Genomic DNA, 23,546 nt, shown 5'->3' with positions numbered 1-23,546 from the left:
TGCCCAACCTGGCCATGTGGCACTCCGCATCCAGATCTCTACCCTCTGCTCACTGGGAGCTAAACATGCAATCGTCTGGTGGCATTTTTCTCTCCTCTTTCTCCCAATGCTCCTCCTCTCCACGAACCTCTCCTGAAAACTCCTTAAACCTTCCCAGCCTCTATATCCCGGCCACGTCATAAGGTCTGGGATTAGAGACCAGATAGAATAAAATAGAAGAGAGAGTGGGTTCATACACTAAGCGTTTAATTGTAATTGGATATGAGAAATGAAAAGAAATAGTTATTTTTAAAGAAGAAAATGAAAAGAAATAGTCAATCAAGGATATGAAAAGCAATAGGCAAGGTCAACCGAGCCATGGATCACGTGGGCTGCCAAATTTGGCGGGGTCTGTTGTAGGAGGGTCACTACTGCCAAATTTGGGGGGAGACCACTTCGCATCACCAAAGGCTAAGGACTATTGATAACTTAGAGACACTCGTAGATTCCATTTGAAGAGCTATATCTGCTACTTATATGCTAGCATGTTCAATGTTATTGAAACGGAAGTCTTGCAACTGCAGGAGTCAGGCAGCAGGACTCCACAAACTGGGAAGAGCCTGCTAGATCTACTTATATACGACGGGGATCATTCTGCAAACTGCAATCAACTTTTTCAGTTTGCAAGTTGTTGTGTGGCAAACAGACAGCAGCTGCATAAATAATTGAAAAGAAAACACACACACAGTAGGGAGGGTGTTATTATTAGTAGGCGGTTGAGAGTTTATGGTATAGTTCAGAGACTGACTGATGCAACACACTCTTCCCGAGTAAGATCTGCCCCCGTTGACTCCGCCATCCCATGTGTTTTGTAGCGTGAATCGTGATCTATCATCTCCTATCCTCTTATTATTATTTTGTGATCCTTCAACAAGTTGCCTCCCCTCTTGACAGAGAGTTGAAACTTGAAAAGTGAACCTTCAGTTACCTTCTTACTTACTCTTTCGACTTCCTAGTTACCTGCGTCCATCTCCTTTTTTTTTTGTTCGGAATTTTTAATTTTAGTTTCTCTTTTGGTTTTGGAAGTTTGGATGCGTCTTGTGATTGAATCAGTACTGTGCTTTTTTTGACACTTTAGGATGTTTGGCGATGTTTTCGGCCTCGTAATTTGTCTCTTCATTGCATGACTTTTAGCATTTGATTGGAGGAAAGTTCGCAAAAAGTATGTTTCGGATGAGTCTCATGAGTCACGTTTCTTATCTGAAAATTGGCTCTTGACCCCATCTGATTCCACGCTTGCTTGCAATTCACGATCTGAATTCTATTCTCCACCCTTTATCATTACGATTGAGTAACCATATTCAGCGAAATATTATGGGGTTCTTCCGATATTGGAATTTGGGTGAAGCTTGCAAAACTTTGGAGTTGGCGATTCCAGTCCAATTTCCAAGTCGTGTTTGTTTCGATTTTCCTTGTTTTTGGGTTTCGATCGTTTATCTGTATATCAATCTATATCTCAAGACTTCAGTGCTTGCAAGTTGTGCACCACGCAAGTCGCACAGCCCCCTATATCAAGGCTTTGACATAATAATCTTACACATCAAACATCAAGCTCGCAGTCAGTCCGTGTCACCCTGCAGTCCTCAATGATGCCCGAGTTTGCTCCCATTCCAAAAACCCACCCACATCTTCGCCTGCAAACTGCCGGATATCTGAGATCATATTTGACCCTGTCCCCATCTCTTTTAGTAGCCGATGCAGAAGCGTGCAGCAGTTGCGGATGAGTGGTGTACACAGACAGTCGCCAGACAGGTTCTAGCAGGGATGCCTCCGTGCGCTGCTGCAAACTAGAGTCTCCCCCCAACATCGAATGTCTACAGGCTCCAGTACTTTGTTCTCGCCGATTCAAATCGTCTACTGCCTTCTGATCATGTAGTTGTGGCCTGCGGGTGGACCGTAGCCGCGTGCGGCTGCAATTTTGCAATCCTGTTGATTCCACCTTCCAAACCTCTCCTTCTGATGATGTAGTAGTAGTGGGTTGGCCGCATGCGCTGCAAAATCTTACTCCGAATCAAAGGATTCGTCTCTTACAGCTACTTAAAATCCTGTCGATTTCAAACCTCTCTACATATACTACTACTAGTGGGAGCCGTATGCGGCTGTAATCTTGCTGAGAATCAGGAAGGATCGACGGAGCGTTTATCATTTTCTTATGAGCTAGTATTGTTGTTCCAAGTTCCAACCCAATAACATTCTGATCCATCGCTTCTTTCCTTTGTCTTTTAGAATTATAGGATGACAACAATTCTTGGAGTATAACCAGAACTTTGTGTTTGCTTCACGGCCTCCATTATCCTTTTGCAAACCTTCACGCTACCAACTTGATCCTTAGGTCTCTGGCATCCTTCGACTTCTGGACCATTCGATGCTTCTTCACTAGATCGAGATCCGGATCCGGTCCCACGCCTTGAATCAAGCAAACATTTCTGTGCGATATTTGGGTTCTAATTGCAAACATCATCTGAAGGGTTTTAGGTACCCTTGATGCAATTGACTGTTTCGAGGTCGGCTTTAACAATTATGGCGGTACTGCTTAACGCAAGCGGCTCGCTACCAGTACCACCAGTGCTCGTGCGATTTTGACTATGTCCCCATCTCTACGGTCTCTGTAGCTTGTGAGACTTGCTACCTTCTGATCACACCTGACTAATAAACTCTTTTCTGCCACTTTTCTCAGCTCTGCGGCCTTCTGAGCGCCTTCAAGAGTGATTGCTTAGTACACCGCGTTGTGCGATTTGATAGATTCCCCACCACAGCAGCAGGCTGCAAAATTGCACCTTTGGTTGAATCCCAAATAGGTTGGAGAAACTCACTTTTCCCCGAGTCTCCTGACTAAGGCAATTCCCAGTTCCAACTTCCTGTTAGTGTGCTTCTTCTTGCTGGCTTGACTACAAGCTGTAGCCTGTCACTCCACATTCTATCCAACCCAGTGTCTTTTTCCGTATATACTCGTGCATCCCTCCTTTCCTTTCTCATTTCAGTGCCTGAGTTTGTCTCTTCTTCCTGGCCCAGCCGCGCTCCTGCTGTCCCCCTCTTGTGCTTTCTGCTTGTCTTTCTTCCCCCCTCCTACAATCACCCTACCACTCTCATTATAACAGCTCGCAATTCTCCCTTTGAAGTGTCAGAGCCTTTTGGGCTTTCTCAGCTTGGCTTTGCTTGGACGTGGTTCAGGTTTCGCTCATTCAGCGGCCTGCATACTGAAGCAACAGTAGCTACTCGCCAGTTACGTTTTCGCCCTGGAGCATATACCTCCAATTCTGCGTTTCCTGATCCTTTACGAGCCCACGCCTCCGACAAGTACGTGTCTTTCTGCCAGCATCCGGCTGCTTGGAAGCTGCTGGCAACGGAAGACTCGTAGATTAGTAAAAGTAGTAACTCAAGACATGCCTCTAGTGCTTCTACTATCGGTGATGAGAATGATTGTGACTGTCAATCTTTGAAGCTCGAGTCCTTCCGGCGTCTGTCATCTGTGTCTCCAAAAACTCCCACAAAAAGAGAGACAGAGAGAGCGAGATACACAGTGCGAAAGAGAGAGAATCAACCTTCTTGAAGTGATCATCATGAACATGTATATGGATATGCTGCCGGTCCCAAGGGCCCTCCAGGAAATTGTGGAGCCGTTACTACCTCCTGGGTACCGTTTTCATCCAACAGACGAGGAGTTGGTCATATTCTATCTGGCAAATAAGGTTGCTGATTCTAGGTTTTCTGTGGCTGCTATCGCTGGGGTTGACCTCAACAAGTGCGAGCCATGGGAACTCCCCGGTAAGGACCGAACTGAGACTTTTGACGGTCTAACGTTTACGTGCGATTCTGCGTGTCTTGGTTGTGAAGTACTAATTCGCAAGCAACTACCGGACTTGCTACAAACGGGACGTGAAATAGTTACGATGTTTCTTGTTTACGACTTTTTGCAGCAATAGCCAAGATGGGAGAGAAGGAATGGTACTTTTTCAGCCTAAAGGATCGCAAGTATCCCACTGGTTTGCGGACAAACAGAGCCACAGAAGCAGGCTATTGGAAGGCGACGGGCAAGGATCGAGAGGTCATGAGTAGCCGGCATGGCTGTTTGGTTGGTATGAAGAAAACCTTGGTGTTCTATAAGGGAAGAGCACCGAAAGGAGAGAAGACGAACTGGATCATGCACGAATATAGGCTAGAAGGAGAAGCATCGCTTCTTCATCTGTCGAGAACGATGAAGGTTTGTAGAATCCTTTGCGTCTTTGTTGCAACAGCCAAAGAAGCTGATCGTACTTGTTTCTAACGGAATGCAATGAATCGGATGTTGTCTCCGCAGGATGAATGGGTTGTGTGCCGCATCTTTCGAAAGAACATCGGCGGGAAGAAGATCGCATCAGACACCGAACCTCAGTGCTCACTTCCGGCACTGCTTGAATCTCCTCGCACAATCGCTACTGCACAAGAAGACAGTGGAGTGACCGACAGTGAGGGAGCCGGCTTGCAACGTGATACGCTCTCCTATCTGCAGAACCAATATTCAAGCATGAAGCCATCGACTGAAATGGATCAGTGGATTTCAAGAGGGAAGGATGGGAGTGCTGTAGCAAGAAATTATCCCGAGATGTCTGTTGAGAAGGGCAACACGTACAATATGGGTGCTCAGCTCGCACAAGATGTGCGAGGTCAGGAGCGTAATATAGCAGGTAAATCCTCGCCGATGCCCATGGCGATGCCACAGGCGGCTATGTCGACGGGATATTCACCGTCCAACTTCCTTCTCAAAGCAATGTTGGAGCAATACTCTACAAGGCAGTGTAAGATGGAGCCTCATGCAGCTGCGGAAGCATCTCCTGCGCTCAACTTCAAGCTCATGAGCAACACTGATCACTGGTCGAGTAATGGAGGAGGGCATCTGGTGCAACACTACCAGGCATCTGATTTCGCCACGCAAACCCACACTGCAGCTGCTGCTGCTGCAATCAACAGCCCGCTCGTGAATCACAATATACCTCCATTACCGTGCGTCAATGGGGACCTTCATTCTCGAATAGGGCGATCCGGCATTACAGATCAGTTATCCCACAGCGATCTGGGAAATATATGGACGTACTGATGCCATTGTGCATGAGAATACGCTGTACTGATCTGTGAGTGCTGATTATCGCCACAGAATACCGAGCCATTTGGTGGCAGAAATCTGTTGCTATATTGCGCAATGCAAGTTTGGAACTAGCGGATTAAACCGAGCTTTAAACAGATTATTGATGTTAAGGGCAAGAGCATTACAATGCTATGATTCTGAAAGTGAGCCTTGTGCAGATGATCAAACCTGCATCTCACAGATCTCTTGTACATATGCCTCTAGGAGTGTCTAGAATTGCCATATCAAGATATATATGTGTGTCTTTTTGCCTCATCTCATCGGATTTTTCGGTATAATACAATGTAAACATCACTACTACACACTGATCCTATTGCGACATTTATGTACCGACGTTTAGTGCACGCGGAGTGCTAATTGACGGTATGAAAAGCGCATCTTGTAAAGCATCACTATATAGCGACTTTAGGCAAACGTCGCTATATAGCAACTATTACAAAGGTCGCTATATAGCGACTTTTAAGTATCGCTATATAGTGACACTGAGATACTATTTTATAGTGAAGTTTTCTAGAGAGGTTTTTTACTCATATAGGCCTTAAAAGTTAGTTTTTTCCAATGACAAATTTTTATAAATTTTCATACATGTTTGATCTCATAGAGATGAAAAATATGAGAGCATGTACATCAAGCCTTTGAAGCTCATATATTCATGTCCAAGTTTGAGATGAAAAAAGCATTTACATCAACTATTTCATCTTGAGCCAAGTCTAAGGCGCCAAACAAGTCTATCTCCAACTTTATACGGAGTTGATCTCCTGTATCATCATCATACTCTAGCATCGTACGTTCACCTAAAAGTATTTGATCATTTTCTTCAATAAAGTGTGGTAACTCTTGATGATCATTGTCTTCTTCCTCAATATCGTGATCTCCATCTTCCTCCCATGCGATGTCATTATGGGCATCTTCCTCTTTGCTCATATTGTGATCTTCATCTTCTTCGCTAGATTCATCGGGATCAATTGGATCCGGCATTGGTAGTGGCATCTCCATATCCACATCTCTATCTTCAAAAATTTGCTTACTTCGTGGTGCAACTTGGATCACGTACCACCATCTTGGATTAGAATGATCCGAATGAAAACTACCTATATTGAAGATGGGTGCTAGATGTTGTCAATTATATATATGAAACTATGCTCAAGTACATGTATCAATGGATCTTTAAAAACGAAAGCTTCGATTAATTAAATCATTAGTATGCACCTGCTCACAGTGCTCGGGAAGAACAAAAGTATCACTTTCATCGGTCCAAAGTTTGGTGGAGTCTATTGCAAAGAAATCGCTACTATCTTTTCTCACTGTCGCATGGGGACCATTGTAAATAGTTCTAAACCATTTTACATCAAGAATGAAAATACTAAATCGTCTGAAATCAACTTCATAGATTTCGCGTATGGTTCCACAATAATCCAACTGTGAGGAGAGAAGATTGGTATCTGAAGCACTTGCTCGGCTATCTTGTGTGAAGTTAGCCATGACTCCACAATCATACGTGACTCTCTTTGAATCGATGCGTTCCACGTGAAAATGTTGTCCATATGACCATAATGCACTGTACTTTTTGTACTGTAAAAGAGCATCATTAAAACAATGAAAATACTAAATCGTCTGAAATCAACTTCATAGATTTCGCGTATGGTTCCACAATAATCCAACTGTGAGGAGAGAAGATTGGTATCTGAAGCACTTGCTCGGCTATCTTGTGTGAAGTTAGCCATGACTCCACAATCATACGTGACTCTCTTTAAATCAATGCGTTTCATGTGAAAATGTTGTCCATATGACCATAATGCACTGTACTTTTTGTACTGTAAAAGAGCATCATTAAAACAATGAAGATGCATCTATTTTATAGCGTATATTGTCACAAATAATTACTTAATTATGTCAAGAGATAAGAAACTTACATGCACCATACATCCAGATGATAACTCTCGCTTGCGCTCATTTATTATCTCTCCATCGCGTTTGGCTTTATGTAGAGCCAGTTGTAGCCAATCAAGTGACATGTGAGTGGGGAGAAGAGCCAGATCCCGTGGATATGGTTGCGATCACCTGTACATTACTCTGAATCTCATCCTTGCATTTATTCTTTCTGCTTTGGCCACTTCATATCTCTCAATCCACTTCTGCATCTCAGGGCTATTCAGGATACAAAACTTATTGAATTTCTCTGTTTGCTCTTCGCTCATCTTTCTTTCAATCCCTTTTCCTTGGGGAACCTCACCAACGATGCGATCATCATCCTTGTTATGCCAAGCTTGCGGCATATCGGGATCTGTGGATGCAAGAAACTCCGTGATATATACTAATGACTCTTGCACAAGCCATCCCTCTGCCATGCTTGCTTCTGGTCTTGCTCTTTGTCTTACAAATCCCTTCAAAGTTTTCATAAACCGCTCGAGAAAAAACATCCATCAACTATGAACGGTACCTGCAATAGCCACCTCATGAACTATGTGCACAAGCAAGTGGACTTGAGTTGTCATAATGCTAGAGGGAAAGTGCTTCTCAAGCAAGCATATGGCTTCGATGGATTCCACCCTAGCATTCTCGATGCTCGATATGGAGATCTCTTTTTGAGATATCCCACCTATTTCACATGTCCATGTAAGATATTTTCATAATCAGTCTATAGATTAATCAACTTAACTTGAAAAAAATGCAATCAATGCGATTTGATAGTAAGCATACCTCACAATACCACAGATCTTGAATATAGCATTTCTAACATCTTCTTGTAAGCACCTTTTTATTGTAATTGGAAGGATGAACTATCAAAGCAACAAAGAAGTCATGTCAACAATATAACATAATCATAATTACGCTAATGCATCATGATTATCGGTACACTAATTGTACATCTTAGAATACCTGTAAGACCTTGTGCCAATCATGGGACTTGAGCCCACTAAGCTTCTTGTCCTTTGAAAATGCTCCTTTCAAGCAACGCATGTACCCTGGCAGTGTTTGAAAAGAGGCAATGTCTGCCTTGACCGCTGCCTCCTCCCTCGTAGAGAGGATCCAAGTTGCTTTCGGGAGCACAACTTTTCCCGAAGCATGCACTTGGGGCCACAAACGAGACATCCTATTCATAGCACGCAAGTCTTCTCACACTCCTCTCGAGTCTTTAGAACCAACCAAGTGTGCCTAAATAGTAGCCCCTACATTCTTGAAGATATGCATGGGATCCAAGAGATGATTGATTTGTAACTGACCCCAATAAGGAAGCTCGTGAAAGATCGATAGCCTCTTCATACCAAGAGGACGTTCCTCTCCATTCGCCCTCCAAGCTTAAATCCAGTCACTTGCCTTCAAATATGATAGTGGTGGATCAAGTTAACCTCCATGTGCGAGATGGTCAAGTGAAAGGTATCGAGCATGACCTTCATAAACATTTTTCCTTATATATTTGGAGTATCGTGCAAGCGATTTCAAACCCGGTCCACAAATAGGACAAGCATGGTACCCACTTGTAACAAGTCCTGCATACAGGTGGTCATCGATGAATTAAATCAAAAATACCCTAGCCCGTCAAATTGGGAGTTTAATGAGAATTATATGCGAGAGCACATGGGTTTGGTCTTGAAGCACCGTAGACAAACCTTGCGTACTTCGATCGCAAAGGGGATGGCTAAACCCAGCTGGGCAAACAAAGCTGATTGGAAGTTCTTCAAGAAGCAGAATAGGGACCATTTTGAAATGTTCGAGGGTCAAAGGAGGGCTATGAAGAGACCATTGGACATCGTACGTACTTCGCACTTTGGTGCAGGCGGACGGTTGGCGTTCGAGGCAACCGTGGTAAGTCTAATTCTTCTCATTTAATGTATTGTTCTATTTGTTTTACTACATATTACATGCATTTTATCTAACTCTAACTCTCGTAAATTGGATTCACAGCAAGCTGCGATGGGTCGTCTTCCTACAGATGCAGAGATGCGACGTGCATTTTGCATAAGAACACAACCGTGGTTTATTGAGCAAGAGGCAATGGGAGCGACGGTCAATTGGGCTGAGGTGGCCGCTCGCACAGTATAAGACGACTACTACGAGACTACTATTTGTAATCTCACTTTTTAAATTGTTTATTCTTTAAGTTCCAATCTAATTTTCAATTTATACGGTTCACTCTTAGGGTTAAAGCTCGAGCATCCCCCCATCACCGGAGGCGAGCGATCACTAGGGCCAGGGATCAAATGCACGTGATGAGGATCAGGGAGAAGGCGCAGCTCACGAGGACCAAGGATTAGGCCAATCGGACGAGGACGACGAGGGTGATTCGAATGAGTAGTAGTAGTAGTAGTAGTAGCAGCAGTTTGCATATACTTCGCCATGTATGTCATTTTGCATATCTGCTCGTTTGAGCAATTTTGTATCACCCTTTTCGAAAGGGTAATTTTGTATCACCCTTTTCGAAAGGGTAATTTTGTAACAAACTATATATGTTCAACATGTATATGCTTTTGTTGCTCAATCATTTCATTTGAGCGATTTTGTATCACCCTTTTCGCAAGGGAAATTTTGTAATAAAAAACTTTTTTTTGTAATTACAAAAAAAAAAGCATTAGTTGGGAAAAACAGGGCTTGCTATGGCCCTGTTTAGCCCCACTAATGCTTTTTTTTTAGTTCTGTTAATCGTCGCTATATAGCGACGTTTACCAGTGTCTCTATATAGCGACATTTATCAACATCGCTATATAGCGACGCTTTATAGAGATGGTTCTTTTCCTACACTTTTAATGACTTTAATAATGACGTTTGCGCCCGTTTAAAAAAAATTAATGTAAAAAACATCGGTATTTTCATCAAAAAAGGGCCTATGCCTTGTAGTGCATGTCAGCATCATCTAAGAGTCTCTCCTAGGTTTAATCAATGGCATAATACCATGTAAACATCTGCTAAGAGTCTCTTTCGGGTTTGATCAATGGTAAACCACTACGACTATTGATCAAACCACTACAATTGCTTATTCTATTGCCATAATATATTGCCATTCATCCTTAGTATACTCTTATCCTAGGTAAAGAAACTTACACTAATGGTGTAGATACTAGCCATATATCTAAACATACATTGTACTTTAATGTCAAGCAATGGTTACCAATGGATAGTTTTTGTTATATACAATAGCATCCCATTAGGATTTTTCAACCTATGAGATTTCTTGGTGAGTAATATTCTCCATTGAGGAATCGCTTCTCTTCATGGGCTCCCTAAAGGCCACAAAGGAGTGCCTTGCAATAGTTGCCTTTTAAGTTTATTCGTGCATTGGGAGATGATGTGGCATTGCTTCCCTTATTAGTCTTTTTAAAGGTAGAAAGGAAATGCATCATGGTTGCTTAATTTTTTTAATCCATAAGGAAGATGTTGTCAAGTTATGTTTTTAACTAGTTTTCAAGTTATTAAGGGGGAAGGGGGGGACTAAAGGAAGAGAGTAGTCTCACGATGTTTCACCGAGTCAAGGATAAAAGAGCAAGGAGTTCTTAAGGGGTTGAGAGATTGGGTTGGCAATGATGGTTGAGTCAAGGACACATAAATGGTCATACACAATGCAGGGGGGTTTACCTGTTACATCTTTCCTTGTATATCGGTTTTGTGTGGGCATGAAATATAGGACTTGAGAACAAAGTGTTGCATCACATTTGCATGACATTTCACCAAATCCATCCAATTTTGCATTGATTAGAAATAACAATGATAGTATTGTATCATGTTGCACCAATCCTAAGTTCATAATGATTGATACGATATGTAATTGCACTGATTTCATTAGAACATGTGATATTGTAAATGTCTATAATGTAGATGGTGCAACTTGTAAAGAACATGTACACATGATGTGAACCAAAGTCCTTACACCCAGAAATTGGTTAGTATATTCATTTAATGGATGATATTCATTTAATGGATGAAGGTAAAACGTTTCGGGTCATTGTTTGCTTGGGTGTAGCCATTTTTGTTGAGGTTCAGGGAATTTTCTGTATATAAGTATCTTGCATGACCCATAACTTATGCATTGCTCAATAGAATTCGGCAAACTTTGTCTTCAAGTTGTAGTACACATTCCAAACTTGAACATGAGACCAAAAAATTATGGAATAAGGTTTGAAGAATGTTTTCATTTAAATTTATTTTCACAAAAAGAAAAGGAAAAAAGCTTTTTTTGTAGACATTAGCTTTTAAAATTTAGTGAAATCTCACTTTTTTTATATGTTACTAGCTATATAGACTATAGGTTACAAAAAACTAGTAAAATATATATATGAGATTGATTGTAAGTATCTATGTGTTGGTGGGGAGTCCGCTTTTGCTGACTTGTAACTACTCGCATATGGATACAAGATACCTTTGAACCATGTGCCAGTGGGTGGTCCGCATATGCCGATCAGTATCTACTCGCACATGGATGTGAAATTGAAAATGATATATTATAGTTTATATGTACTTTTTAGGCAATAGAAAGGTGAAAATACTTGGTTTTCATGGGTTGTGGCTCACATTCGCCAACTGATAACAACCTATTGAAAGTCTAGCTGATTGTGTAGCTGGCAATTGCCAGCTTGTATCAACCCACAAATTACACGCTAGAGATTATTGCAGACTATACTAGTTTGCTTGTAAGAAGAAATTTGCGGCATTGTATACTTTACATTTATGTGCAAAGATAAATTCTATCTTATCTCAGAACAATTAGTTGATCTTATATAGGTATGAAATGTATGTCTAAACTTATGTTAGATATGTCTAACCTAGGTAGCATCCTTCACTTTGTAGATTCAAACAAAGGGTTTTGATAAAGGTATTGCTAGCTACTGCACTAGTGTGTGTGAAATACCGACATTCACATACAAAGCATGATGTGAATGATCATAGTATGGATAGATGCTTAATTGAGAAAGAGCGAGACATGGGAATAGGCAACTTGCCATCCCACACCTCTTCCTATAGGCAAATTACCACATCTATAACCATCCATTTATGTCGGGAGGGGGCAAGACGATTGGATGGTTGCTCTCTCTTGAGGTCTAACAAATGTACATAAATGTTTTTGATGACATGTTAGTGACATTGTCTTAAGTTGTTGAAAACAAATTAATAATTGAGATGGTTTTTCTCTTTTACATGTACAGCGACCATGGCGGACAGAGAAGTTAGGGTAGGCCAACGTCAACTACCAAACGAGACTCAAGGAAGAGGCCAAAGTGTTGCAAAACCGCAGGATTTTGTTACAATGTTAGGGCGTCAAAAGTGGAAGTGCAACTTCTGCAGCCAAATCTTTACAGGATCGGCCATGAGGCTAAGAAAACATTTGATTGACAATGAAGATAAATTAATGAAGAGATGTGAGGGACCAAATGTTGAATTTGTTGTTGGCATCTTGTAAGGCATTAACAATGCAGAAGGTTGAACCACCCATGTACAAGGTGAAGACGTAAATGAGTGAACATTTACTATGTGGAACTATTCTAATGGAATTTGACAATGATTTAGATCATGGATGTTCTTAATTGATCAATTGCTAGTTCTTTGCGTATTTATTTGAGTCTAGATGTTTTAGATTGCTTGTAGCATGAACGAATGCATTTAGGTTCTTTGAATAATTGTGTTGAATGGTTAAGATTGAAAAGTAGAAGGTGAGAGAGAAAGGCCCGAAAGCCGCCACATGCGTGTAAGCAACGCTAGCTACTGCACTAACTTGTGTGAAATACCAACTTTTGCGTACAGAGCATGATGTCACGAAAGATCATAGTGCAGATAGATGCTTACTCAAGAAAGAGCGAGATGTGGGAAAAGGCAATTTGCCATCCCACGCCTAGGTCCCTATGCAGATTACCATGTCTATAACCATCCAATTATGTCAAGAGGGGGCAAGACAATTGGAAGGTTGCTCTGCCTTGAGGTCTAGTGCACTTACTGAACGTTGGCGGAATAAGAATGAGTGAAATGATTTCTCCATGCAACACACATTCGGGAAATAAATTTGTTCAAGATTGGAGAAATGTTTTTATACGTGGCAATTGACAATTTTGCACATTAATATTGATCTATTAGTATGTGCATATAGAGTACGTGATCATGGCTCCAAAGAAACAAGTCCAAAACCCTACAAAAGCTCAAGACTATGTTATGCTCGTAACTACCACAAAGTGGAGATGTAACATATGCCACGAAGAGTACACGGGTTCAGGAACTCGTATGCACAAACATTTCCTAGGCGACCCTCAAAGACAAATTGGAAAGTGCAAGGGTCCGGGAGTGGAAAGGGTGATTGCCATTTTGGGTGGTTAGATAGCTGCAAGTGCAGACACAATTGTGGATGAAATAGTCGCACGCCACCAGTCTCACCTTGTAATTAAAGAAAGAACTATGGCTCTTGAAACCCCACACGAGCAATCAGCGACTATGGAAAGTTGTTCGCAAAGTGCAACTGCACATAGTAGTGATGCCAGATCCCTTGCATAGTCGGCAAGTTGCTCAAATGTGCATATGGAAAGAGGAGAACACACTAATGTGCCTCGTTTAAATGCCCGTTTATGTGTACAACAACAATCCTTAGAAGCTTCCTTCAAAGCACAACATATCGAGAAGGCGCAACAAGATGTGTTTGAAGCTACTGGTCACACGGGATATCCATTGAGCATGGTGCAAAGCCCACATTGGAAAAAAAACCATGGCCTCTATCGCTAAAGCTGGCTCGGGTTTCACAATGCCTAGTTATGATGCCGTCCGTAACAGCATGCTAGATGCCTACTACAGTAGGATGAAAGAGGAGATGCAACAAGTGGTTTATGACGGCATTGAGAAAACTGCTTGCACCATCGTATCAGATGAATGGAAGAATGTTAGCAAGCGGCCCTTGATTAACATCATGGTTATGACGTTCAAAGGAGAGGCTTTTCGGTAGTCAATTGATACAAGCATTGAGGCTAAGACGGGAGAATTCATTGCAGAGTAGTTAAGTAGATGTATTGAAGATATCGGTCCTTGACAATATTATTATTAAGCTGATTACTGATACTACCAAGACTTTTTGAAAGGCTAGGAAAATTATAAATCGCAAATATTGATGAATTTGGGCATCGCCATGCTTGTGCCACTGTCTGGACTTAGTCTTGGAGGATTGGTACAAAACACCTGAGACAAACTTCTTCAAAGTTGCCATGGATGAGGCCTGAAAGGTCGTGTTGTACTTGCTTAGCCATGATCGATTACTAGGCATATTCAAGAATCATCAGCCCGCGAGTCACCCACCAGAGCTTCTAAAGCTTGGTGAATCCCATTTCGGCACAAACTATATAATGATGATGGAGCGATTGTTAAAGCAGCAGGCTCTTGTAACCGAGATGCTATTCAACACAAAAGCAGTAGAGTGGATAGTCGAGGCATGCTCAACCAACTCTCATAATGAATTTGGAGACCTAAAGGTGTTGGTTAATAACCCGGTGTTTTGGAAGAGGGTATCCAATGTAATGGAGGCACCTATGAAGCCAATTTGGTTTGCAATCCGTAGGTTGGATGTGAAAGGGCCAAGCATGGGAGAAGTGCTTATATGGCATGGTGGACTATTGAGAGGGATGTTTTGAAGGAAGATGCAAGGCCAAGAAAAGGTGGATATAGCATGACTAAATGAACCACATTGCAAAAGATGGTGTGAAAACGCTGGCCCTCAAGCTCACAACTCTTTGCACTATGCCGCCCATATATTAGATCTGCAATGGTGGGAATATCGCATAGAAACAGATGTACAGATAATGTAGTCATGGCATGATCTTCTTGGATGTTTCTTTGAGGATAGGATAGAGTATGCCTCTGCTGTTATGGAATTGTCAACTTTTTTAAATAGAGAAGGATTGCTTGCCTATCCAAGAATCAAAGAATTAGCAAAAGATATGCCAGCATGGAGATGGGGGGAAGAGTGTGGAGCATCAACGCCTCATTTGCAAGCCTTGGCCATGAAGGTGTTGTCGCAACCTTGTAGCAACTCCTCTAGCGAACGCAACTCGAGTAACTATAAGTTTGTGCATTTTGTCACAAGAAACCGCTTGACATCGGAAAGATCAGAAAAGCTAGTTTACCTCTATGCGAACGATAGAGTGCTGGATGATGTGAAAGGGGTATACAATGATGGTGATATGCCAAAGTGGGTACACGCTGATCTTCCAGGGCCCTTGCATGATGCCCCTGTACTAACTCACCCTGAGCCAAATTCTAGTGACTCATAAGAAGAGATGGTGTGATGGCTAGTTATATCTAATAAATGTTGCAATTGCAATTATTTTAACATGCAATCCTTTTGAAATGCAATTTATTTAAAATGCCACATAAAATGTAATTCTTTCACAGTATAAACCTTTTTAAATGCAATTTATTTGATATGCAATTCATTTGATATGTAATTTATTTGATATGCAATTTAATTGATATGCAAAAAATGGTTCTGATGGTGGTTGGAGCGATGGAAGACTAGCCCTTGATGAAATTATAAACCTTTCCAAACACACTTTGTAGAGGGAGCATAAACCCCATCAAAGTGTTTGTGAAAGATTTATAATTTCAATGATGACTAATCTATGATAATTTTCATTTCACCGAACACGACGATTTACAATAATCCAAACATTCCAATTTTCACATCAACAAACATAATAACAGCTTGTCATCATATTATAAAAGTGCACATTGTACACGATAGTGATTAAACAATTGTAGAGTTTGGGCTAAGTTTACATTTTAAGCCACAGTCAGTAGGAGAAAAGTATACATGTGTTCAGTTTACAAAATTTATGGTTACAGATGTAGTGGCCAAAAAATTACAATGAGAAGCTCATTTTTCAATAATTTAGAGCATCAAAAAATTGCTTGTTTTGTCACATCCATGTCCTGTTGCTAATTTTGCGGTCCGCATGAACAATTGCATCGTGTGCAATTGTTCAACAAAACGGTTCAACAAAACGATAAATAAACTGCACAGAAGCACCACCAACACCAAGGTGGACAAGACAGAGAGCAGAATGATCAGCATGGTGGGCAAATTTACGGAGGTCTGAAGAAAAACAATTAAGTATTAATTGTGGAGGTCTAAAGAAAAACAAGCATTAAAATTGCACGTCATTTATTTAAGTATTTCAAAACAATTAAAATACACCTCTAAAGAAAATTGATTTGAAAAAACCCAGCATTAAAATCACACATCATTTACTTAAGTATTTCAAAGACAATTAAAATGCATCCTTAAGGACAATCGATTTGAAAAAACCGAGCACTCGCGCAATATTTACTTAGATATTTCATAATAATTAAAAAGAGATGCAAAAATAGTATTTCATGACAAAATAAATTCAAAACACGCTAATGAGTAGCCGTCGCATTAACTCCATTAACAAAATTGGTAGATGTCATTACAACGAGACAATACAATATACGGGACCTATAATCTCTACAACCAAGAATCCTTTGAAAATGTTGCTGCAATGCCAAGAACATCGTACAATTGCTTGGCTTGGGGAGCATTACAAGTTCAGCAGGCACTCTTGACCTTCAACGTATTTGCTAGGCATACCAGGTGAAACTGATGATGACACGATAGCACATAATACCCAGTCATCATATCAAAATGATCTTGGCATATTAGACATAAAGGCCCATCATTCACAAAGAAGATACATGACAGAAGGGTGGATGGTTTTTTGGTTGCCAGACCCACAAAATTTGGATCCAAGTTGCGAACACAGCCGCCATCTTCAATGTGTTGGAGGGCGGCTTGTGCATCACACTTGCTAATAATACACAGCGGAGATGCGGCATTGCTCCTTGTAGGCATTTTCAAGGTCTTGCCTTTAACCTGCTTGTTGGAGTATGGCATTTAGGCAATTGACTTCAACTTGCAGGCGCTCGTTCTCGCTCATCACCCGCCGATACTCAGACATATCATCATGCACTATGATGCTCGAAAAGGTGAGATCTTCCCATGTAGCAATTTGCGTTTCAACTTGTGAACCCTTAGTATGTGGCTCTCTATGCCTTCATCTTCTGCGACTTCACGCACGTTCATAAATAATTCAGAGTTCGTCTCAAAAACTACACAAGCGCAAAATATGGCTAATGAGTACACTGTGTATGATATAACAACTACAACAATCAACATGTAACAAAATGGCATGTACTTCACTTACTTGAAGTCAAGCTTCCCACGTTAGCAGGTGATGTTGCAATGATCAGAATAGCGGTGGCTTGGGGTTGCACTAGCTTTTTGCCCCATAACCTGAGTTTGTTAGCGAAACTAACAGGCACATCCAGCACAAACTTTGCATATAACTTATTTGCAAAGTAAAGTGGCTCGGCCACACTATGAGGCTTTTCAGACTTGATCATACAGTGAAGATAGTATGCATTATCCCTCATAGCAGGGTGGTGACAGTTCTTGCTGGGTCACCATCCATGTGTGGCATCGATGCAATCCCATACCGCTGCAATGTCATCGTTGGAGACCACTGCTTGATGCGGTTGTATTTCCAACCATTCGGATCCGCTTGCATTGGCAATTGTGCGTGCCTCATCTCTTCTTGTCGGTAGGAGGGTAGCATCAACCATGTCTATCATGTGCTTCATGGCTTGCTTTCCCCTCATGCTTGGATCTTGAGATGCATATGCAGCTTGCATTGAATGTTGTGATGTGGATGCCATGGTGAGAGGGAGCAAAAGAAGATCTAACAAGGAGCTAACAAGCATGTGAAATCAAGTGAGTGACTTGTTATTGAAACATTTAATTACAATATGCTTATGCCAACCACACCATATAAGAATTTATCTAACTAATAGGATTGTGGATTGACCATGATCGATTAAATTGTACAACTAAAAATGGCAAACTCTGACAAATTGTCACATTTTAAAACCCACATTAACAATTTTCAAAGACATTAAACTTTGGCAATCATAGTGCGATCATATGGGTCAATCTCAAAAAAGATGTAGCTTATATTCAACAACATGTCTTCATTTCCTCAATGGATCACATTGCCACATCCTCGTTTACATTGAAACCACTATGGGTGCAATGATTGCAATGTTTTGATTAAACTAACTAAAACCAATTGCACATGCAATGTTATGCCTCACATCATCTACATTTTTTATAATCTACACTACAAATGAAAGAGTCAACATTTGCTTGGGTGTAGCCAATCGCAGAACTATTTTTGGCACCATTTTGGGGCTACGTCGCGCTCTCACCAGATTTCCTCACATCATGATTGCTACACTGGCATAATAATGAGACATAATCATTGTCAATAGCACAGAGCTCGACACATGTCACTACATGCATTTACTCATGAGCATAGAGACTCTTGCTCTACCCTCCTTCACACGGTGTAGTCTCATGCCTAACTACATCACACAACTTTTGCCTTGCCACCTGTCATTGCATAGCTTTGCCATGTATCATTGCACAACACAATATTTTGTTGCATTGACCACCGTGCTGGTCAATGCACGGAGCAATAATGTTGGCATGGAGCGACCACCACATTGGCCTGACTACATTACACAACTTTTGCTTTCAAGTGCCACGTGTCATTGTGTAGCTTCTCCATCTATCATTGCACAACACAATTTTTTGTTGGGCTGACCACCATGTTGTTTTGAGCAATGATGTTGGCATGGAGAGACCATCACATTGGCATGAAGACCAACATGGCATGTCAATCCCTAAAGGGGACCCCTCAAGGTCCAAATCTACAATCACCGTGCTGGCTATTGGAGCTATTTTAGTTCTACAAGAAAAATCTAGTCTTATTTCGGAGCTATTTTAGTCCTATTAACTAGTCCTTGTGCAACAATTTCTCAACCACCGCACTAGTTCTTGGAGCTATTTTAGTTCCAAGATAAGGAAAATGTAGACATTTTTAATTTATGATAGTTTTCTTGCAACCACCATGCTGGTTATTGGAGTTATTATAGTTCTAAACCAAGGAAAATATACTTCTATTTTGAAGCTTTTTTAGTCCTACTAGTCCTTGTGCAACAATTTCTGCTAGTTCTTGGAGCTATTTTAGTGCTATTTTAGTTCCAAGCTAAGGAAAATGTAGTCTTATTTTAGAGCTATTTCAGTCCTTCTACAATAATTTCTTGTGCAACAATCGCACCAGTTGCACTAGTTGTAGTAAATCTTAAATGAGGGCATTTAAGAACCATTTTCACTATAATAACAATAGTTTTTTCAACAATTTCTTGTGCAACAATCCCTATGGTTGCAGTGAAATGTAAACGACGGTAGAAATATGCCATTTGTGCTTCTTCAGAGCCACTTTCACTACCGAAGTAATAGCAACAATAGTTTTTGTGATAATGGTACTACATTGAAATTGAAACAAAAGAAATTGCACTTGATAGTTTTTGCGATATGAGTATTACATCAAAATTGAAACAAAAGAAATTACATCCAAAGCAAACATTTAATAAAAAAGATTACATCCAAAGATGCTAGCACTTTGTCTTTGTGACACTTCTTGAAACACTTTTAGTACTTGTCAACACCACCGATGTGGCGGGACTTGGTGTCATTTTTTGCCCTTGTTAGCACTTTCTTACAATTTTGACTTGGTGCCTTGTATGCAGGGGACAAGACGAGCACCTCCTACTTAATACTTTCTAACACTTTTGACCCGGAACTCCTCGTATGCAGGGGACAATACAAGAACCTCGTAATTGAACATCACCTTCTTCATAGCAACTTCTTTCAAGGCACTGGGAGAGAGAACTCAACCTAGTGGTGAGCTCCCTATAATCAAGCACAACCTTTGATAGTGGATAGGAGAACTCAATTTGATGTTGAGCTCCAGCACACTGATGGAGCATTAGTGTGGTGGAGCTTACCACCAGGTTGACTTCTCCTCCCCCAATGCCGACAGTTGTGCTCAATTACGAGCAGCTCTCCACCAAGTTGAGCTCTCCCAGTGCCTAATGGAACAACAACGATATCCTGCCAGGTTGAGTTCTCCTCTCCCCTACCCATGGATAGGCATAGAAAAGGCCTCATGTGCTCAGGTAGGAGCTGGTTCTATGCCACTATAGGCTTGGTCTCCACCTCTTCATGGTGTTCTCCAAACACAACACCAATACCAGCTTATTTACGTTTGAGCTTACTAACCAAAAGAAGGGCACAATGTTGAAGAAAGCTTGGCTACTTAAACATGGCTATGGCTAGTGGAGTTTTGTAGGATGGAGAGCTAAGCCAAACAATGGATCCCATGACTTGGGCAACATTATGAAGGGGCATCGAGGTTGCAGCTGAAGATTCATCATTGGGGTGGAAGGGGGTAGGAGAGGGATTTTCCTGGGTGCGGTAAATTGTTTCTCTACCCTTAAGGCCTTTATATAGCTAGACTTGCCACCCTCCCACTCTTTTTCCCTTTGTTTCTTGTGACTTTGGATGCCTATCATTCCTAAGAGCACAAAATCCACCTGCTAGATTTTGTTGGTAGCCCAACCTAGCATAGGCAGTCATATACATCATCGTCTAACCATGACATGCGATTAGATGGTTTCTATGGAAGAATTTCTCAGTCATCAGACCCAAGATCATAATAATTCAATGGGATAAGGGGGGAGGAGCAGTGGCACATGCACCTAGCTTGTTGGTAGCCCAACAGCCTAGCATAGGTGGTCGTATACATCATCGTCTAGCCATGACATATGATTAGATGGTTGCCATGGAAGAATTTCTGGGTCATCGGATCCAAGATCGCAATAATTCAAAGGGGGAGGAGTAGTGGCACATGCAACCAGCTTGATGGTAGCCTAGCCTAGCATAGGCAGTCATATACATCATTGTCTAGCCATGACATATGGTTGCCATGGGAGAATTTCTCGGTCATTGGAGCCAATGTCATAATAATTCAATGGCCATTATACCTAGAAATTCTAAAATTCTAATAGTCTGATATGTTCTTACAATCTAACTCCAACTTAATGCTAATCTGAGCATGTGAATTAGATGGTCCCTCATGCAAAGTCATTGTTATTATTGCAAAGTCATTGTTATTATTGTCTGATTCTGACTCAATGCTAATCTAATCTTGTGAATTAGATGGTCCCTCATGCAAATTCATTGTCATTACATTCAACTGCCTTAAAGAAAGGCAAGATCAAAACAAGACATCAGATTAGCATTGAGTCGGTTCATCAAACTATAATAATAATAGTTCTCAGTCATAAGAATGAGAACTATTGTTATTACAGTTTGATGAACCGACTCAATGCTAATCTAAGCTTGTGAAATAGATGGTCCCCCATGCAAATTCATTGCTATTATAGTCTGATTCCGGCTCAATGCTAATCTGAGCTTGTGAATTAGATGGTCCCTCATGCACAATCATTGTTATTATAGTTTGATTTTGACTCAATGCTAATCTGAACCTATGAATTAGATGGTCCCTCATGCATAGTTATTGTCACTAAAACAAGCATGGTGGTTGTTTGGGATTAGTATACTGTTTGGGATTTACATTTTCCCTTGTTTGGGATTACTTTGGGATTTATTGATTGGGATTTACCGAAACAAGCGTAGTGGTTGTTTGGGATTTACTAAAGGTTATATTTTGTGGGGGTTGCAATTAATCCTAAGCCAAGGAAAATGCATTTCCTTGCTAGTGCCTACCTCATCTAGCCTTAACTATCATGCAACTAACATGTCATATTCATCAATGTAATGTGTGGGGAATCTATCGGTACATGGGCCTTCAAACATGGAAAAGATCTCACTAGATTACATCATTGAGCATGTCAAGATGGTTTGATTTGATAGATTAGAATATGTGAAAATTATAGCTTGGATAGCAAGAGAGCAAACTAAGTTTAAAAACTCGAGAGGTGTCGAGTGAAGGAACAGGGAAGGAATAGAGATGGAAAGCCATAGCAGTAATCATATTTTTTATGCCGCTTGTCTTGAGCTTGATGAAGCCATTTGGCAAGGTGTCCCTCGGCAACCCAAGATTGTCGTAGATGAGATTGATCACTTAGAGGAGGAACATAGAGTTCCCAAGAGTGTGGCAATAAAGAGAGTGGACAACAAAGGGGTTGTTGATTTTGTATATGAGCACATATGCTGTAGATTTGGAATTCCCATGGAGTTGCTATCAGATAATGGTCCTGGATTCAGAGGAGAGGTGATGGATCATTTGTGCAATAAGTTGAATATTAATCATAAGTATATCACTCCACATCGCCCTCAGTGTAATGGCTTGAATGACAACTTCAATGGAGATTTTAAATTGATGCTGACTAAGATGACAGGAAATCGCATCAAAAACTGGGATTTGGAGATGAATCAAGTTTTATGGGCATACAAGGTAGCAGTGAAGCACAACACTCAATTTTCTCCATTTTATTTGGTGTATAGAAAAGAAGCAATACTGCCATTGGATGTGGAAATACCAGCCTTAAAATTTTTAGTTGAGAAAGGATATGAGCTTGTAGGCAGTTACAAAGAATTAAGGAAAAGGGAATTGAAGATGGAGATTTGGTTCTCAGATAGCACATTTCATATTGCTTTCCAAACCAAATGGGAAGGTCCATATAGAGTGAAGAAATTTGATAATGGCACTTATCCGTTGACTAATTTAGATGGCAAAAGACATAAGAAGAGAGTCAATGGTATCCGTTTGAAGAAGTATTTTGCACGGTTGATGAAAGCACTAAAAGAGGAAGATCGTGAGAATGATGAGTTATGGTAGAAGCGTGTGAGGAGTGAAGAAGAAGAGAATTTGGATATATCATCTTTGTTTGTCTCATTGTTAGAAAAGAATGTCACAACAAAAGAAAGGGGTTGCTAGAGATGTGTGAATAAAAATGTAAATAGTCTTTTCACTTGTTGCATGCTTGCAGGTAGGCACTTAGCCTTGCACATAGTCAAATAGTTCTGATCTTGGGATCTGTGAGCACCCTTTTATCAAAAGGATTTACTCTTATGTAAAAAACTCTTTGAGCTTATGAATGGATTTTTGCACGGTTGTAGTGGGAAATGATGAGCCCAAGATGTGGGTGCACTAGGCACACCAGAGCATGGTATCTAATGTGTGTTGTGTTGATGATGATATGGCATGTGTTCTTAATTTCTGTCCTGAGTCACATGTTTATGCTGTCAGAGTGTTTCCTATATACTGTGAGCCATGTGAGCCTTCCATGTGTCGGGATTGGGTTCATCATGTGTAATAGTCTATGGGTAAATAAGCATTAAATGCTTACTTGAAGATAGTGTGTCTAAAGTCTAAAATTTGGGGATTTAATTGCCTTGTGGCTCAAGCTCTTGGGGTTGTGGTTGGAGAGTGGTAGAATCATGTGCTGATGTGGCTGGAAAAAAGAAAAGTAGAGCCTGTGG

At 40.9% G+C, this 23,546-nt stretch overlaps 2 protein-coding genes across 2 annotated transcripts; both read left to right on the top strand.

Annotated features, from left to right (window-relative positions):
- Nucleotides 1–2,881: 2,881 nt before the first annotated feature.
- On the top strand, nucleotides 2,882–5,421 carry LOC147898464 (NAC domain-containing protein 7-like). Its single transcript, XM_087378912.1, has 3 exons — nucleotides 2,882–3,804; nucleotides 3,957–4,240; nucleotides 4,337–5,421. The coding sequence occupies exons 1-3, from the start codon at nucleotides 3,600–3,602 to the stop codon at nucleotides 5,111–5,113; spliced, it is 1,266 nt and encodes a 421-aa protein (XP_087235038.1). The 5' UTR covers nucleotides 2,882–3,599; the 3' UTR covers nucleotides 5,114–5,421.
- Nucleotides 5,422–22,293: 16,872 nt separating this feature from the next.
- Nucleotides 22,294–22,902, top strand: LOC147898463 (uncharacterized). The gene has a single exon (XM_087379176.1). The coding sequence runs from the start codon at nucleotides 22,294–22,296 to the stop codon at nucleotides 22,900–22,902; it is 609 nt and encodes a 202-aa protein (XP_087235302.1).
- The last annotated feature ends 644 nt before the right edge of the window (nucleotides 22,903–23,546 follow it).

The sequence above is a fragment of the Dipteris shenzhenensis genome, chromosome 9 (genome assembly GCF_047967505.1).
Source record: "Dipteris shenzhenensis isolate YYH24624 ecotype China chromosome 9, Dip_SZ_1.0, whole genome shotgun sequence".
NCBI lineage: Eukaryota > Viridiplantae > Streptophyta > Polypodiopsida > Gleicheniales > Dipteridaceae > Dipteris > Dipteris shenzhenensis.
This window is presented reverse-complemented; position numbering and strand designations above follow the sequence as displayed.

Coding starts and splice junctions, on each gene's coding strand:
- LOC147898464 (XM_087378912.1), top strand. CDS start 3,600: ATGAACATGTATATGGATATGCTGCCGGTCCCAAGGGCCCTCCAGGAA. Junction 3,805..3,956: donor CGAGCCATGGGAACTCCCCG/GTAAGGACCGAA, acceptor GACTTTTTGCAG/CAATAGCCAAGATGGGAGAG. Junction 4,241..4,336: donor ATCTGTCGAGAACGATGAAG/GTTTGTAGAATC, acceptor TTGTCTCCGCAG/GATGAATGGGTTGTGTGCCG.
- LOC147898463 (XM_087379176.1), top strand. CDS start 22,294: ATGGAGTTGCTATCAGATAATGGTCCTGGATTCAGAGGAGAGGTGATG.